Genomic DNA, 17,218 nt, shown 5'->3' with positions numbered 1-17,218 from the left:
TGATAGAGGAGCTTTAGTAAAGGTTTTATCCTTGTATGGTATACCAGATAAATACATTAAAGTGATTAGTGCTATGTACAAGAATAATGCTGCTGTAGTTAACGTAGGAAATGATGTTAGCAGCTGGTTTTTCATTCAATCAGGAGTTAAGCAGGATTGTGTTCTATCCTGCTTTATATGGATTATTTTGATGGACTTTGTTTTCAGGAGCACAGGAAAGGAAATGTGAAAATATGGACTCAAATGGGAAGGAAAAAGTCTTCTGGACTTGGATTATGCTGATGATTTAAGCATCCTAGATGAAATTGTAAGCAAAATGAATGAAGTTTTAGAGGTTTTGCGAGTTCAGGGTGCTAGTGTTGGTTTGAAAATTAATGTTAGGAAGACTAAGTCACTAAGGCTAGGAATAAGTGAAGATGAAAAGGTGACTTTGGGTAATGAAAAGATTGATCAGGTGGGCAGCTTCACTTACCTTGGTAGTATTATTAGCAAAGATGGTGGGAGCAGCGAAGATGTTAAAAATAGAACAGCCAAGGCTCAGAGTGTTTTTTCACAGTTAAAAAAAGTATGAAAGAATAGGAAGATAAGTCTGCAAACCAAGATTAGAATCTTAGAAGCTACAGTGATGACAGTGGTCAAATATGGCTCTGAAGCATGGACGCTCCGAAAAGCGGATGACGATTTGCTAGATGTTTTCCAGAGAAATTGCTTAAGGATTGTTCTGGGTACCCAGCTGACTGACCGTATTTCAAACAATAGGCTATACAAAAGATGTGGTTCAATACCGCTTTCTAGGTCTATAATGAAAGAAAGGTTGAGGTGGTTAGGACATGTTGTGCGGATGAAGGATGATAGATTGCCTAAGATTGTTCTTTTCGGCCAACCATCTAGGGCTAAACGGAAAGCAGGTCGTCCCCGTCTGGGGTGGGAGGACGTCATAAAGAAAGATTTAAAGGAAATGGGAACTTCGTGGGCGGGTGTAAAAAGGGAGGCTTTGAATAGATTGGGATGGAGGAGGAGCGTGCGTAGCTGTGTTGGCCTCAGGCAGCTTGGTGCTGCGATGAGTTGTTAGTAGTAGTAGTAGTAGTAACTAGACAGCATAATAGTAAAATATTGTACTGGCATTTTAATAAATTGAGAGGGAGAAGTCAATCTGGACTTGGTCCAGTTAAAGATAGTAATGGGGCCACAATTAGCAATAAGGAAAGAATTAAAAAGAGATGGGCAAAAATTTTGAGAATTTGCCAAAACGAGATAGAGTTGCAGGAAAAGATATAGAGGTAAATAAAAAGTTTTTGATACCTTGGATGTGAAGGAAGATTTGTTTTGTGAGGAAGAATTAGCAACAGTACTAAAAGGATTAAAAAATAATAAGGCCCGGGTGCTGCTTGGGTGGTAAATGAGTTTCTTAAATATGGCGGCTCTGAGGTAAGAAATAAGTTACTGAAGATTATGAATATGATTTTTGAAGAAGGGGAAGCACCTAACGATTTTAGGAAAACCATAATTAAGCCACTTTATAAGTAAGGTGATAAAAGTGAGTGTGGTAATTATCGAGGCATTAGTCTGGTCTCTGCAGGTAGCAAATTACTTAGTAATATGATGCTTTTTAGACTCAGAGACGCCGTAGACAAAGTTTTAAGAGAAGAACAGTGCGGTTTTAGAAAAGGTAGAGGATGCATCAACCAAATTTTCACTGTTAGGTTTATAATTGAGAAGTGCCTGAGTTGTCATACACCTTTGGTCCTCAGTTTTGCAGATAATGAGCAAGTGTTCGATTCTGTTGATAGAAGAGCTTTAGTAAAGGTTTTATCCTTGTATTGTATACCAGACAAATACTTTAAAGTGATTAGTGCTATGTACGAGAATAACACTGCTGCGGTTAAGGTAGGAAATGAGGTTAGCAGCTGTTTTTGTATTAAATCAGGAGTTAAGCAGGGTTGTGTTCTATCCCCCTTTATATGGATTATTTTGATGAATTTTGTATAACGGAGCACAAGAAAGGCAATGGGAGACTACGGAATCAAATGGAGAGGAAAAAGCCTCTATGATTTAGATTATACCAATGGTTTAAGCATCCTAGAGGAAAGTGTGAGCAAAATGAATGAACTTTTAAAGGTTTTTCAAGTTCAGGGTGCTAGAATAGGTTTGATAATTAATTAGGAAGTCATTTAGTCACTAAAGCTAGGAATAAGTGAAGATGAAAAGGTGACGTTGGGTAATGATAGTATTACTTACCTTTGTAGTATAAGTAGTAAAGACGGTGTGAGCAGTGAAGACGTTAAAAGTAGAATAGCCAAGGCTAAGGGTGTTTTTACACAGTTAAAGAAAAGTTTGGAAGAACAGGAGGATAGGTCTGCAAACCAAGATTAGAATATTAGAAACAACAGTGATGACAGTGGTCAAATATGGCTCTGAAGCATGGACGTTCCGAAAAGCGGATGAAGATTTGCAAGATGTTTTCCAGACAAATTGCTTAAGGATTATTCTGGGTACCAGGCTGACTGAACGTATTTCAAACAATAGTCTATACGAAAAATGTGGTTCAATACCGCTCTCTAGGGCTATAATGAAAGAAAGGTTGAGGTGGCTAGGGCACGTTGTGCGGATGAAGGATGACAGATTGCCGAAGATTGTTCTTTTCAGCCAACCGTCTAAATGGAAAGCAGGGCTTTCCTGCTATTTGAAGGAAATGGGAACTTTGTGGGAGGGTGTAAAAAGCAAGGCTTTGAATAGATTGGGATGGAGGAGGAGCGTGCTTAGCTGTGTTGGCCTCAGGTGGCTTGGTGCTGCGGTGAGTTGTTAGTAGTATATATATATATATATATATATATATATATATATATATATATATATATATATTCATTTAAAATTAGATTCTTTACAATTTAGTGTTACAACATTGAAACCAAGTTTCGCGTTCAAGAGGAATCTGACTTGTCTACCCGTGGAAAAATTGAATGTCGCTTATGTTTTTAGTTGTTTAAATTTTCTCCAGAACACTTGCATCTTGGTCCGGGTTTGTATAATGGTTGAGATAGGAAATGATTATACTGTCTATTATTTATATACTGTGGTCACAAGCTACAGAATTTAACTAGATCTTGTTATGAAAGGGTCTGGTGGTAGCTAAATCTTAATCTGAATAGGGTATGTAATTGAAAAGCTATTAAGCTACATAAAAACAAATTTTCAGGAATCCATCTGCTGCCCAAATTAGCCTCTGGCCTAACAAGGGGTTTTCAAGTTCCCATGTCCACCTCTTTTCCCCACCAGAGTACTGAATTTTCCTGAACTTCAGAAAATACTTTCTCAGACAAATAACAAATTCCCAAAATGTATATAAAGCCCAAACATCAGTCCAGAAAAGTGTGCTTAGTATCATGTCCCCCCCCCCCCAATCCTTTATTGTCTTTAATGTTTAAAAGACTATAAAGTTGGTCCATCCTTTTAACAAATCTACCTTCAAAAATTTGCAATTCATGGGAATGACTATTAGGGGACCATCCCATTTCCTGATTTAGGCTGCAAATCTATTCCTAGAGGTTTCATTCAGGTAGCGCAATAGCTTTTTAAGATAGCTTAATCTTGAGGTTCTATAGCCCACATAAACTTTAGATTTAAGCAGTCTTTTAAGAGGTGGGATTCATTGGGAAGATATGGCATTGCCATACCCTTATATTCATTAACCAATGATTCAATGTTCTCAATTTCTAAGAACCTTCCTTACTAAAAGTGTTCTGGATGACATATTCTGGCATGAAAATGCACCTTCTAGCTGAGTGTGTACCTAACCCTTTTGTTTAAGATGCCATCTTTTCTTTTCAGAGTGGAGTTGTTGTACCTAACCCTTTTGTTTAAGATGCCATCTTTTCTTTTCAGAGTGGAGTTATAGGGATTGGCAGTGGATCTACCATAATTTATGCTGTTGACAAACTTGGTATGTGTATTTTTTTTTTTTTTTTTTTTTTTGCAAAAACTATGTCCCAAAACAATTACAGTCTGTGTATTCCTGCCACCCCAATTTTTGCTAACAATTGTTAGCAAACAGCTCCCTATAAATGCATGGGAATACTGGACCATGTCTGTGAGAGTGTATCTTGTTTACAATAGATGATTTAATGTAAATTAGGTCAACTCCTTACTACAAATGCTCAAATGTATGCAACTAAGGTTGTCGCATACCTTAAGCATTTACCTTATCACAAACGGATGAGATACTAAAGTTTGGGGTTCTGACCAAATCAGTCTAGCCTCGTTAACGCTTGTCATATTGTCTGTGGTATTGATAATGAGAACCTGGAGTCAGTGTTGAATTTTCGAGGCTTTAGGCAGCCCACTGGCATAACTTAAAATCTACTTACCAAAGCCTCAGCAATATGCATCGAAGTTTTTAGCTTCGTTGAAAGGGCCAACTGTTTGGATGACCTTATTTGTGCCGAAATTTTGTTATCAGTCAAGAGAGCTATTTTAGACAAACAATTCTACTTGGCAGAGCAGTGGCAGTTCTAGGCCAGGTGCCCCCTCCCCCAGTTTTTTTTATATCTGACATCAAGTTTCCTTTATTTTATATTTGTACGCTTCTGTGGTATACATTCTCCCCAGATCATGAGGCCTAAAACTGCTACTATGGTAGAGCATTTCATGGTCTCTCTCTATTGGCATAGAAGCATTTTTTTTTATGATCCTTTTTTGTTTTAATGCCAATGTTTCGTGTGCTTACTGCTTGGACTACAAGTTACTTTTTTTGTGACAATAAAATAAATAAGTAACTATTAAAAATAATTTGCACAAAATATGCAATTTGCTGCAAAATGTTAGAATGTAAGTAAAATATTTTGAGGAGCTTCAAAATGGGTAAAAAGTGAAAAAAAGATACATAAGTTGTCATAATTGTCTCTTAGATAAAAAAAATTGCATTTTTTATTTTTATTCTGTAAAAGTTTTAAATTTTGCTCAATATCTTGACGTTCTAGAGGAATTCACTAACAAATGCTTGTAGAGATTAACTTGCCAAAGCACAATTGTGTGCAAGACTCTTATTAAGTTTTTTTCTAACAACACACATGTGAGGCATATAATAAATGGACTTAAATCTTAGTTGATTTATTATTTTGACTAAAAAAAAACTCAAAAAACCCATAAAAACGTTTTTACGAGTCAGACAAACATTTCGAGGGGGGGGGGGGATCAAGCCTCTAACACCTCCTCTACGGCCTTTCAAACTCCTATTTGGCCATGCATTTAAGAGCTAAATTAGAATATAAATTTCAAAATTAAGACGCTTGATTCGAAAAATTGAAATCTTAAAAAAAATGATATGCATCCTTCTTACATCATATAAAATTTAAGTCGAAATACGAATCATAATGATAAAAACTCATATTTATACCGGACCTCCCCTAAAACTTTGGACTTACGTAGGTTCTCCATTTAAATATACATATCTTCTGTTTTAAAAGGAAAAAGCTGTGAAGAACTATTGATTTTTTACATACCCATGCATAAGAAACAAAATGTATGATAAAATCACCATTTAACTTCTGAATGTTCCCGTATTTATATTTCCATTTTTTACCTTCTTAATTGCTATATCTGAAAAATCTTCCCCTATTATTGTAGTTAAACCAACTCCGCAAAGGGAGTGAATCTTGGAGGAGCAGAGTCATAGAGACCCGATAGTCCATATCCTACATTTTAGATATATTAGAAGAGTTTTCTAAGGAAGAATCTGCTTGAAATTTAATGTGATGACCGGGAGATTTCTTAAACTTGTGGAAATTGTGAAATAGTTTAATTTCTAAATTATATGCAACATATAATTTTATGCAACAGAGAAAATATTGACCAGCCTATTTTTTTTTCTTTTTTTTTGGACTGAGCTTATTTGACCCAAGTCCCATAAAAACTGTGTTCTTGTATTGGGGCATCTTGTCATCTGGAAGTTTGGTGGATATGATGGGAATATTTTGACTAATCTGGTGAAAGATAAAGAAGTTTGTTAAGTTTAAAGGGCTTGACGTTTCAGTTTGTCTCCAATGAAGTCTGCCTGGGGGTCTTGTCTGTTGTACCCACCTTTCGACGTTGATTTTTAGTAATTGATTGACATATACTTAGCCCCCTTATCTCGTTAATAAAGAAAAAATGATACTAATCGTGACAATTTTTTTACAGTTGAAGAGCCTCTTAAGGGGGGAGGGGATCAGAGCTGGTGTTTGGCAACTACCTCAATGAGAATCCATTTGATTACTACCTTGTTAATAACTATTTGCTGATTAACTAGTTGATGAAAATTGACAAAGTCATTCAACTGTAGTTTCTGCCGACAAGTTTTCTGAGGAAGAGCCCTGTCTGTACATCTGAGGAGCTACAATAATTTAAAGGGGTTCAATGACAAATTTGATCAGCTGTACCTGTTCAAAAATTGCTCATGCCCAGATTAGAAAGATCTACAGAAAGAAAATATATATTAATATTCTCTTAAATCCATTTTTCAATAGTTTGCAGACAGTTTAATTTAGTCGTGTAAATGAAATACAAGCATGATAGTAATTTCAATTAATATTTTCGTTAGCACATGTTTTGGAATATTTATGTACCCATTTTTATACCCATGTTTTAATTATATACCCATTTGGTTTGTGTTGTTTTGGGTCTCTTGATGAACATTAATTTTCCATCCTGTAACTGAAGGTTTAACTTAATTTCATGACTATTAGTATCTACCAGCCTATGCTATCTGCTTCTCTCTTTCTGTTTTCTCGCTCCTTCTCTCTTTCCCACTCTTGCTCTCCTCTTCTGTTTCTTTTTTCTCTCTTTCTCTTCCCCCTTTCTTTCTTTCTCCCCCCTCTCTCTTTCTCTCTCTCTCTCTCTGCATATCACTGCTGTAATATTTGATTTCTTGTCTTAAGTGATTTCTGTCCTTTTTAGCTGAGATTGTAGCTGAACAAAACTTGAATGTTGTTTGCATACCTACGTCATTCCAGGCCAGGCAACTAATTATTAGTCACGGACTTCCTCTTGGAGACTTGGAAACGCACCCAGTGGTATTCAGTCTTCTTAACTTTTGCGTCTTTTTTTCTATAATTGTCTTGTTGAGCCATTGTCATTTATCAAGGGCTAGGAATAAGTTTATTTTTCCATGTGTTACAAATGAAAGATCAAGATTAGGTACTGTATAATGCATTAACATCCTGTCAGCGGGAGTAAATGCAAGCTATCTAAAATAATAAGTGAATCATCCTAGTTTTAGCCATAAAAATGAATCTAAAAAAGATGATTTCTTTTAGTCTTACAGTAATGGGTTATTTTAATACATTGAAAATTATTTGGTGATTTCCATTCATATCACCTGTTTTTTTTTTGTACTTCTTCCTTTTTTCCTATTAAGAGGTGTTCTTTTTTTTTATAAAGGAGATGTTTTGACTTCTGCCTGTCTGTCTACCTTTAGTTCAAAGTTGATGGCCAGTCTTCTTTTTTTGTTTAATAAGAAGTTCAAGTGTAGAATTAAATAATAATAATAATAAAAAAGTTCAGCTATGAGTGAGGGGCAACATAAAAACTCAAAAACGAACAGGAATTATTTTGTATATCAGGGGTGTTTCACAATCCTCAATCCTGTGCTCTTTACGCTAAAGTTTTACTATTTGGCTCAATCCAATAATAACAACTCCTGAAAGACAAGGGCTGTTTAATTGGAATTAAAACTTTCTTCAAGTACTAAAATACTTTAGCATAAAGAGCAAGGGATTGAAGATGGGGAAGCACCCCTCATATACGGAACTAATTCCCCATGCAATTTCATACTCGCTGATAATTCTCCTTAGCTTTCATTTGAAAAAAAAACTTGTTTCTTATTTAATTACTGATCGCTTCCAAATCCTGCCCGTAATCCCCCTCCATGGACAATTTTTCCCGTAAACCACCTCCTTTCCAAGTGGAAATTTTGGAGCCCCCCCCCCCCCTCATCAATTGCCACCAAACAATTTCCCTAGTACATCTCCACATGTAAAAATGAATAAAGATAATTTCATATAGGGATTCTGGTAAATTTCCCCTAGAAAATTCGCCCCCGGAAACTTCTCTTCTGACAGAAAATTCTTCCTTTCGAAAATATGCCCCATCCCCTGTAGAACCCTCGTCCCCCGATTAATCGCTGTATTTATTCCAGTGACAAATACTATGCGCTAGTAATGGGCTTCATAAGCCCTGTCTCCCGACATATGAAAACTAAGAGAGAAAAGAAAATAATAAAAGAAAAAAATAAAATAAAAAAAAAGTGAGAAAACGTGGATTTTGTCAGCTAGTAGCAAAACATGAAGACGAAGAATAAGCAAATATTTCGACAAGGACGTCCGCCAAGTCGTCCTCAGTGCTAAAAAAAGAAAAAAAAAAAACGAAAATCTAACCTTTCGAAGTTTACCCGACAACGACAGAACAGACACTCAAAGGCGAGTGTCTGTAAGTTATGTTCGCACATTGTTATATATTATATTTGTTATTAGGAAAGGGGGGGGGCTTGTTTGACCAAAAACACCAAGGGCATTCAGGTCAAGCTTTCAGAGAATGTTGGGGTGAGTGTGTGGGTTAAACTAAATAAAAACGTTGTGTGCATACAGGTTGTCAAAAGGGTGTAATTCAGGAAGCACTGACGGTATTAGAAATTGAAATTTTAGGGAATTACCTGTACACGCTTTGCGAATGCAGGGTATCTATATGCCGTATGAGCAGTATCTTAAGAACAGTTTAAAGTATTAGTTTGAAATTTTCAGGGTATGTTGATGGGCTAAAAAAAATGCACTTTGTGCGTACTGCTACTACAAGTAATAGCAGTACTACTTCTCCTGTTAGTACTAGTATTACTAACGATAATGGTATTAATGTGGAACTTCCAGGGACTGTTTAGGTGGATGTTGGGCTAAATCAAAAGACATTATGTGCATGCAGGTTATCAAAAGGACTATCAGCAATATCTCAGAAATGGCTTAAAGTATTCAGTTGAAACTACCAGGGCGCAGGAGGGGGGGGGGTTGGTTCCCCTCCAATCGCTTTTTACTCTGAAAAACGGCACTAGAACTTTCAACTTCCAATCGAATGAGGTCCTTTCGAAGTTTTTACGACTTGTCCTTCTACACGAAGTGCATTGGTCAGAAAAAAAGTACATTGTGCCTATATTGCTCTTTACTTGGACAGTGCTATAGCATTGCCTATGATACATCCACTATCAATGACGATTCGAGGCAGAATTTTAATTAGTCCCTTCCCCCTCTGTCTCCCACAAAATTTCGAGGTCAAATTAAAAAAAAATTACATTTGTTAACAAAATTATTTTCAATTAATTAATTAATTTTTTAACTTATTTTATAAATTATTTAATTATTAATAATTACTCTAATTTATTATCTGCGCCCTCTACTTTGTTTTAATAACAAAATTTAAAAAAAATTATAAAATAATTATAATCGTTAGATTACTTGTTTGAAATATTCGCGTGCCTAAAATTTTTGCTCCCGGAGCCAGCTCCCCCTCTGTCCCCCCTCTAAGACCACCTTTAGGGTTGTTTATGATAGAGTTTTATTCTGGTAAGTAGTCTAAGAAGCGACCTGGCTCAATAGAAACCGAAAATCTAATAAAACGGAATTTTGATACCAATAGATACATAAAAAGAATAGGATTTTTATGCTGGTTTAAAATATATAAGTTTCATCAAGTTCCAACTTACCCATCAAAAGTTCCGAGCCTGAGAATATTTGCCTTATTTTCGAAAAAAGAGGGAACCACCCCCTAAAAGTCATAGACTCTTAATGAAAATCACACCATCAGATTCATCATATCATAGGATCCTACATTAGAGGTTTCAAGGTCCTATCTAAAAAAGTGTGGAATTTTGTTTTTTTTTTTGCCAGAATAAAGGTCACGGATGCGTGTTAATTTGATTTCTTTGTTGTTGTTCTTTTTTCCCAGGGGTTATCGTATCGACACAGTGGTCCTTGAATATCGCGAGAGGGCTCATTCGAACGGAAATTAAAAGTTCTAGTGCCCTTTTGAAGTGACCAAAAAATTGGAGGGCAACTAGGCCCCCTCCCACGCTCATCTTTTCCCCAAGGTCACCTGATCAAAATTTTATGATAGCTATTTTGTTCAGCATAGTCGAAAAATCTAATAACTATGTCTTTGAAGGGGACTTCAAATCCCCTACAGTACCCGGGGGAAAGGCTGCAAGTTCTGAACTCTGCCCATTGTCTACATATAGCATTGGTTATTGGGAACTATACAGACGTTTTCAGGGGGGATTTTTTTGGTGGAGGGGGGGGGAGAAGGTTGCGTGGGAGGATCTTTTCATGGAGAAATTTTTGATGGGGGAAGGGAATTTTCCATGAAGGGGCGCCGGATTTCCCAGCATTGTTTAAAAAACGATCCGAAATTAAATAAAAAGTTTCTTCAACTGAAAGTAAGGACAAACATTAAAACTTAAAACGAACAGAAATTATTATGTATATGAGGGGGTTCGTCCCCTCGTCAATACCTCGCTCTTTACGCTAAAGTTTTTTTAGTACTTTCATAAGAGCTATTTATTCTAATTAAACCCTTTTTGATTCAGGGGTCATTCTTAAAGAATTGGAACAAAATTTGAACTTTAGCGTAAAGAGCCTGGTACTGACGAGGGGAGAACCCGCTCATATACGTAATAAAAATATACGAATATAGAAGTTTGTTATTCAAGTTAATTCGTAAGTGACGTATATTTATTGCTAATAAAAACGTTCGTAAATAAAATTAAAAGTTCCAGTGCCCTTTCTAAGTAACCAAAAAAATTGGAGCGTAACAAGGCCCCCTCCCCCGCCCCTTGTTTATCAAAATCGATCGGTAAAAATTTTTAGAAAAACATTTAGCCAAAGAAAAATTTAAAATAATATACAAATTTCGTTTCAATTATTCATGTACGGTGAACCAAAATCAAAACCCGCATTAATTCAAAAACGTTCAGAAGTTAAAAATTTTTTTTTTGTTCGACTCTTCCTCTCAACTCTACTTTTTAAAACAATAAAGAACTTTAGCGTAAAGAGCGGGGCGTTGAGGAGAGGACAGCCCCTTTCATATACGGAATAATTTCTGTTCGTTTTAAGTTGTAATGTCGCTCCTTACTTTCAGTTAAAAAAACAAACTTTTTTTTTTTGTTTAATGTTGAAATAGAGTTGAATATAATGCAATTGAGTTAAAGGTGCAGTAGTTGAATAACAGATATATGCACTGGCTGAGTTATATGGCAAGCAATAGTGGATTATGGCTTTGTTTGTCCCCGTCATTTTTTTATATACGGTGAAGATGTAGTATGTTGGAATAGTGTTGAATATATTGAAATTAAGCCGAAATAGATTTGAAGATTTGATTGTCGAATTGTATAAGTTGGTTACTGGCTGAGTTAAATTGAGAACTTCGTAGTAATGGATTAGAACTTGGATTGTCTCCATCATTTCAATATATACGATGAAGTGCCAATTTGTTGAAGGCATAGTACGTTTAAGTTTACCATATAATTGGAAATAAGAATCGTTGTTGAATTAGGAGCATTTAATTCTGTTAATGGGCCAATGGCGCCACCGCCAAGATGGCTTGGGCTTGCCGCAAATACGGTCGGGGGTGGCGCGCCGCCGAATTTTGGTGCAGCTTCAGTCACACCCCATATCCCTCCTCCCCGGATACGGCCTTGGGTGGGATTCAGTGGTATGACTTCAAGCTCAGCCGGCATGAGTCTGATGAGCTTACGGTTCAAAAAGTTTTCACGAAATATCTGAATGTCAGATGCTAGGGAGGGTTGAAAATCTCTGGTCCTGCTGCAAGCACAACTAGAGCATTTAACGGAACTTGAATTGGTACTGGAATTAAAAAAATATCTGAATCGTCCCTTGATTGCTTGTTATGTGGTGCTTGTCAATCGTAGTGAAGACAAAAAGCTCATGTAGGAACAAATTAAAACTGTTGGTATGGCTAGAAACGAAAAAAATTATGTTTAAGTAGAAAAAAAATTAGAACCGGCCAATCCATTTTTTTTGTCTCATTCTGTTAGTCTCTCATTATGGCTAAATCTGTGGCGCTATTGAATTTATCGACTGAGGCAATATGGTAGAGATTTAGAACTTTGAGAGACGATCCCTTGTTCTTGTATTATATGAGCTTTATTTGTAGCTAGACGTGTGTATCGATGGTGCGGATGAAGTCGACCAAGATTTGACATTAATAAAAGGCGGTGGTGGATGTCTTCTACAAGAAAAGATTGTTGCTAGTTGTGCAAAGAAGTTCGTTGTAATTGCTGATTACAGGTAAGCCTAATTTCCTTATATAATAGATTTTTTCTAAGACATATACGCAGGGATATCTCCTCCAGATTTTCAAGATGTTGCAATTCTCCAATAATTTTTGTATTTTTTCATTAAAATTGCCGCTTTAATGGTGTAAAAAAAAAAATGGAAAACCCATTTTTTGTTGTTTTTTTATGTGAAAATTGGAAGGCCAATTTTGATATATGTCATGTATGACCCGAGTTGCATAGAATCTATCTTCACGTTGTATGGCTTTTTGTTCCCCTCTCCTCTCTAAAAAAAAATTCTACGTATGTTTCTGTCGGTGCTAACCAAAACTGTAAATGGAAGGAAAAATGAGAAGGGAAAGGAAGGGGGAAAAGGGAAAATGATTTTAAAGAAATGCTTTTTCCGATTTGATTTCTTGATTATCAAAGAACTTGATTTTATAAGACTTTGATAAATGAATTAATAGTGAATTCGACTGTTGTTCGTTTCTCTTTTATTTTCACAGGCCATTGTATCTATTGAAAACTTATAAGACAAATTTGAAATTAGGGAGATTAATGTTGATTGTTGGTCGTGTTTGCCTATTTGGCTTTTTTTTTGACAATTTGTCAGACAATATGGAAGTGAGAAGGACCAGTCCGGATTTTGGCCGTTGTTTGACTTTTTGGCATTGTTTGGTAATTAAATAAAAAAAAAAACTGTTTTTTTTCTAACTGAAAGTAAGGAGTGACATTAAAACTTAAAACGAACAGAAATCATTCCGTGTATAAAAGGGGTTGTCCCCTCTTCAACGCCTCGCTCTTTAAGCTAAAGTTTGACTCTTTCTCAAAACTCTATTTTTTAAAACAATAAAAAAATTTAGCGTAAAGATCGAGGCGTTGAGGAGGGGACAGCCCCTTTTATATACGGAATGATTTCTGTTCGTTTTAAGTTTTAATGTCGCTCCTTACTTTCAGTTAGAAAAACTTTTTTTTTTTATTTCTAAACGTTTTTGAATTAATTTAGCTTTGATTTTGGCTCACCGTACATGAATAATTAAAACGAAATTTGCATATCAATTGTGCTTTTTTGGCTAATGGCTTTCTCAAAATTTTGTTCTGACGTAACTTACGTAATGAACTTCTATATTCGTATATTTTTATTACGTATATTAAGGAGTTCGCCCCTTAGTAAATGCCTCGCTCTTTACGCTAAAGTTCAAATTTTGTAAGAATGATGACGGCACTAGACCCTTAAGGTCCGAACCGGTGGTGCTGATCTCCGTTTCGTGGCCCTTCAGCCAGGAAGTGCAATGGGGGGTCTGGGGGCCATCCATCCTGTGCTGGCACAAAGGCCGTAAAACTAGAATAAATAGCTCTGATGAAAGTACAAAAAAAATTAGCGTAAAGAGCGAGTTAATGACTAAGGGGCGTTCCCAATCATGTACTTAATAATTTCTGTTCGTTTTAAGTTTTGATGTTGCTCCTTATTTTCAGTTGAAAAAATAGTTTTTTTTTATTTAATTTCTGATCGTTTTTTAAATAATGCTGGGAAATCCGGCGCCCCCTTCATAGTAGTGTCTCTTCCCCATGAAAACTTCCTCCATGGAAAGATCTTCCCACGTAAAACCCGACTCCCCCCCCCCAACTATCAGAAAAAAATCCTCCTTGAAAACTTCTGTATACTTCCCAATAACCAATACTATATGTAAACGTTGGGCAAAGTTCATAACTTGCCGACCTTCCGCCGGGGATTGTGGGGGATTAAGTCATCCTCAAAGACATAGCTATTGCATTTTTCGACCATGCTGAACAAAATGGATATCTAAAAATTTTGATTGGGTGATTTTTGGAAAAAATGAGTTGGGGAGGGGGCCTAGTTGCCCACCATATTTTTTGTCACTTAAAAAGGGCACCAGAACTTTTAATTTCCGTTCAAATGAGCACTCCCGCGATATTCTAGGTCCACTGGGTCGATACGATCACCCCTGGAAAAAAAACAACAAAAAACAAAAGACAAAAAAAAGAAATAAACACGCATCCATGATCTTTATTTTGGCAAAGAATACAAAATTCCACATTTTTGCAGGTAGGAGATTTAAACTTCTATACTATGGTTCTCTGATACTCTGAATATGATGGTGTGATTTTCATTCAAGTTCCATGACTTTTAGGGGGTATTTCCCCGCTTTCCTAAAAATAAGGCAAATTTTCTCCGGCTCGTAACTTTTATGGGTGAGACTGAACTTTATAAGACTTATATATTTGAAATCAGCATAAAAAACTGATTCTTTTGATGTATCTATTGGTTTGTTCGGTTACTTCCGTTTTTTAGAGTTTTGGTTAGTATAAAGCCGGGTCGCTCCTTACTTACAGTTCGTTACCACGAACTGATTGACTGCAGGACGAGTTTAAAGTTGGAGAACGAGTGCGGATTTTGGTTCTTGTTCGCATTTTTGTGTTTGTTCGCAATTGCAAGATGAGTTTGAAGCTACAAATATGAGTTTGATTTGGCTCTTGTTTGCCTTTTTGGCCTTTTTGTTGGCTACTGCAAAATTATTTAGAAGTTATATGGATGGATGTGGATTTTGACTTTTGTTGCCCTTTTTGGCCTTTGTTGGCAATTGGAAGATGAGTTTAAATAATTTCTTGGACCCAGCTACTTTTCCATTTACGAAAATTAACGCATTTAATTAATGCGAAAATTAACAGGAAAAAACGCGTTTAATTTGAATAAAGCAGTGGAACAAAAAACGAAATATAAAAAACAACAACAAAACACTAATTAATAAAAAAAAGTCCGGAAAAAACTCTAAAGAAGAAAAACTTTTTTTTAAAAATAAAACCACCTAAAAAAACAACAAAGAAAACACACGGGAGAAAGAAAGATAAAAAAAAACAACTAAAAAACAAAACAAATAAGTACAACTCATATTCTAAACAGATTGTGAGTTGTTTTATTTCGTTTTTTGTTCCGCTACTTTAAAAAAAAATGAAACCCCGTTTTTCTCTCTTAATTTTTCGGAGGATGAGTGAAGCTACAAAGATGATTTTGGACTTCGCTCTTTTTTGCCTTTTTGACCTTGTTGGCAATTTGACGATGAATTGCTCGTCTCTCTTTTATAATCACAATTCACTTTATTCAATTTCGGCTCTTGTGCGCCTTTTTTTGTGTTTGTTGAGGATAACAAAATGATTGTTAAGTTACGACTATGATTGCGGATTTTGGCTCTCAATTGCTTTTTTGGCCTTTCTAACTGTTGTTTGCCTTTTTGGCCTTTGTTGGTAATTGAAAGACGAATTTGAAATTAGGAAAATGAATGTGGATTTTGGGTCTTGTTGGCCTTTTTGACCTTTGATGCCAAATTCTACATTTTTGTGGATAAGAGCTTAAAGCCTCTGCAACAGGATTCTCTGACACGTTCAATCTGATGGTGGGATTTCCTCTGAGATTGCTTAACTTCTTGGGGTTGTTTCCCCCATTTTTCCAAAATCAGGCAAATTTCTTATGCCCTTAACTTTTGATGGGTAAACGTTAAACTTTATTAATTTTTTCTTTCTATGTATCTGTTGTTATGGAAATTCTGTTTTTAACAGGTTTTGGTTGCTATAATTGCTCCTTACTTACAGTTCGCTACCACGGGCTGACAGACACTGATCTTCCTGTAATGGTGCTTAAAAGATGGCTGTAAAGGGATACCCTCAAATTTAAATGCAAATTTATTTTTTGTGCAAAAAATTTAAAATATTAATTTTGTTTCAGAGGCTCTCCCCCTTGAGTCTTTCAAAAATCTATATCAGAAAAAAAAACTAAAAAGATAGCCGAAAAATGCATGAAGCTTATTGGTGTACCAATTTTTGATAACAAAAATTAGAACTAAAAAAATAGACGAAAAATGCATGAAGCTTATTGGTGTACATTTTTGATAACATAGATCGTATGTTCATGTTGCTACGCAATGTATCAAGATAAAAATTTTTACGTGTGTTGCACAATTATGGTCCTTACGCTAGACAACTGAACCAGCTGATTTTTCATAAAAGGGACTTTTGTTTATTTTACTTTAATTCTGAATTTGCGTTATTTACTGCATCTGTTGTAATGGAAATGAAAGCAAAATTTTGTTTCATAAGGACTGTTTTAGGACTGCAATCAGGATATTTAAATCTGGCCTACTGTGGCCTGTATGGTGTTTCCTAAGGGTATTGACATATTCACTTCATCATTTTGTCTTTTTTTCTGTATTTTTTTCTTTTTCTTTTTTTTTTAACGTCACCCAGGATCAAAATTCCTCCCTTTTCCAATAATAAATTCTAAATGTAAACAATGGACGACTTGTGGAAGCTTTAAACCCATGTGCTGTGGGAGATCCTGTTATCCCTGAAGACATATGTCTTCAGGGATAACAGGATCTCCCACACTCTTCAGCAGCTTTGGCAAAGGTTAGTCTCTCTGCTAACACAGACTCCACAGCCTTTTTAAGTTTCTCCTGCTCAGGATGTCCATGAACAGTTCTCAAATACGTTCGGACCATCTAAAAAAAGAGGGGGTCTGTTACTCATGGCTAAAACAAACGACTTTGAGTACCAAGAAACTAATAAATAAATATCTGTTTTTGCTTTTCAGAGAGATCGTAAATTCATAACTAGAAATTGCAATTTCCTAATATTTTTCTTTTGCTTACTTTAAAATTATGAAATTTTTATGGATGCAAATAGGGAAAAATAACTTGTTAAATTTGACTGCACTTTTTGTAATTAAACATCAAACAGTAGCAATCTATTGTGTCTCAAATACAACTACATCCTTCAAAGGTAAGGCTAAGGCTTTCTTAACCTATTTGGCATCACATGCAATTAGCTTATTTTGCTTATATACAGTTTCCAAACAGGTTGTTTCAATTAGAAATTTAAATTGTGGTTTTCCCTAAT

The 17,218-nt window shown here is 35.7% G+C and overlaps 1 protein-coding gene across 1 annotated transcript in view; it reads left to right on the top strand.

The window, feature by feature from the left end:
* Rpi (Ribose-5-phosphate isomerase) overlaps positions 1–17,218 on the top strand; it is a 78,608-nt gene that overhangs the window by 24,381 nt on the left and 37,009 nt on the right. The window contains exons 2-4 of the mRNA XM_089088051.1: positions 3,883–3,940; positions 6,931–7,046; positions 12,187–12,320. Coding sequence (XP_088944177.1) covers positions 3,883–3,940; positions 6,931–7,046; positions 12,187–12,320 — 308 coding nt within the window. The remainder of the gene's footprint in view (positions 1–3,882; positions 3,941–6,930; positions 7,047–12,186; positions 12,321–17,218) is intronic.

Source organism: Artemia sp. Qi Xiang Cuo, chromosome 4, assembly GCF_049724085.1.
Source record: "Artemia sp. Qi Xiang Cuo chromosome 4, ASM4972408v1, whole genome shotgun sequence".
Taxonomy (NCBI): Eukaryota; Metazoa; Arthropoda; class Branchiopoda; order Anostraca; family Artemiidae; genus Artemia; species Artemia sp. Qi Xiang Cuo.
The sequence above is the reverse complement of the archived record's forward strand: the minus strand, read 5'-3'. Positions and strand labels throughout refer to the sequence as shown.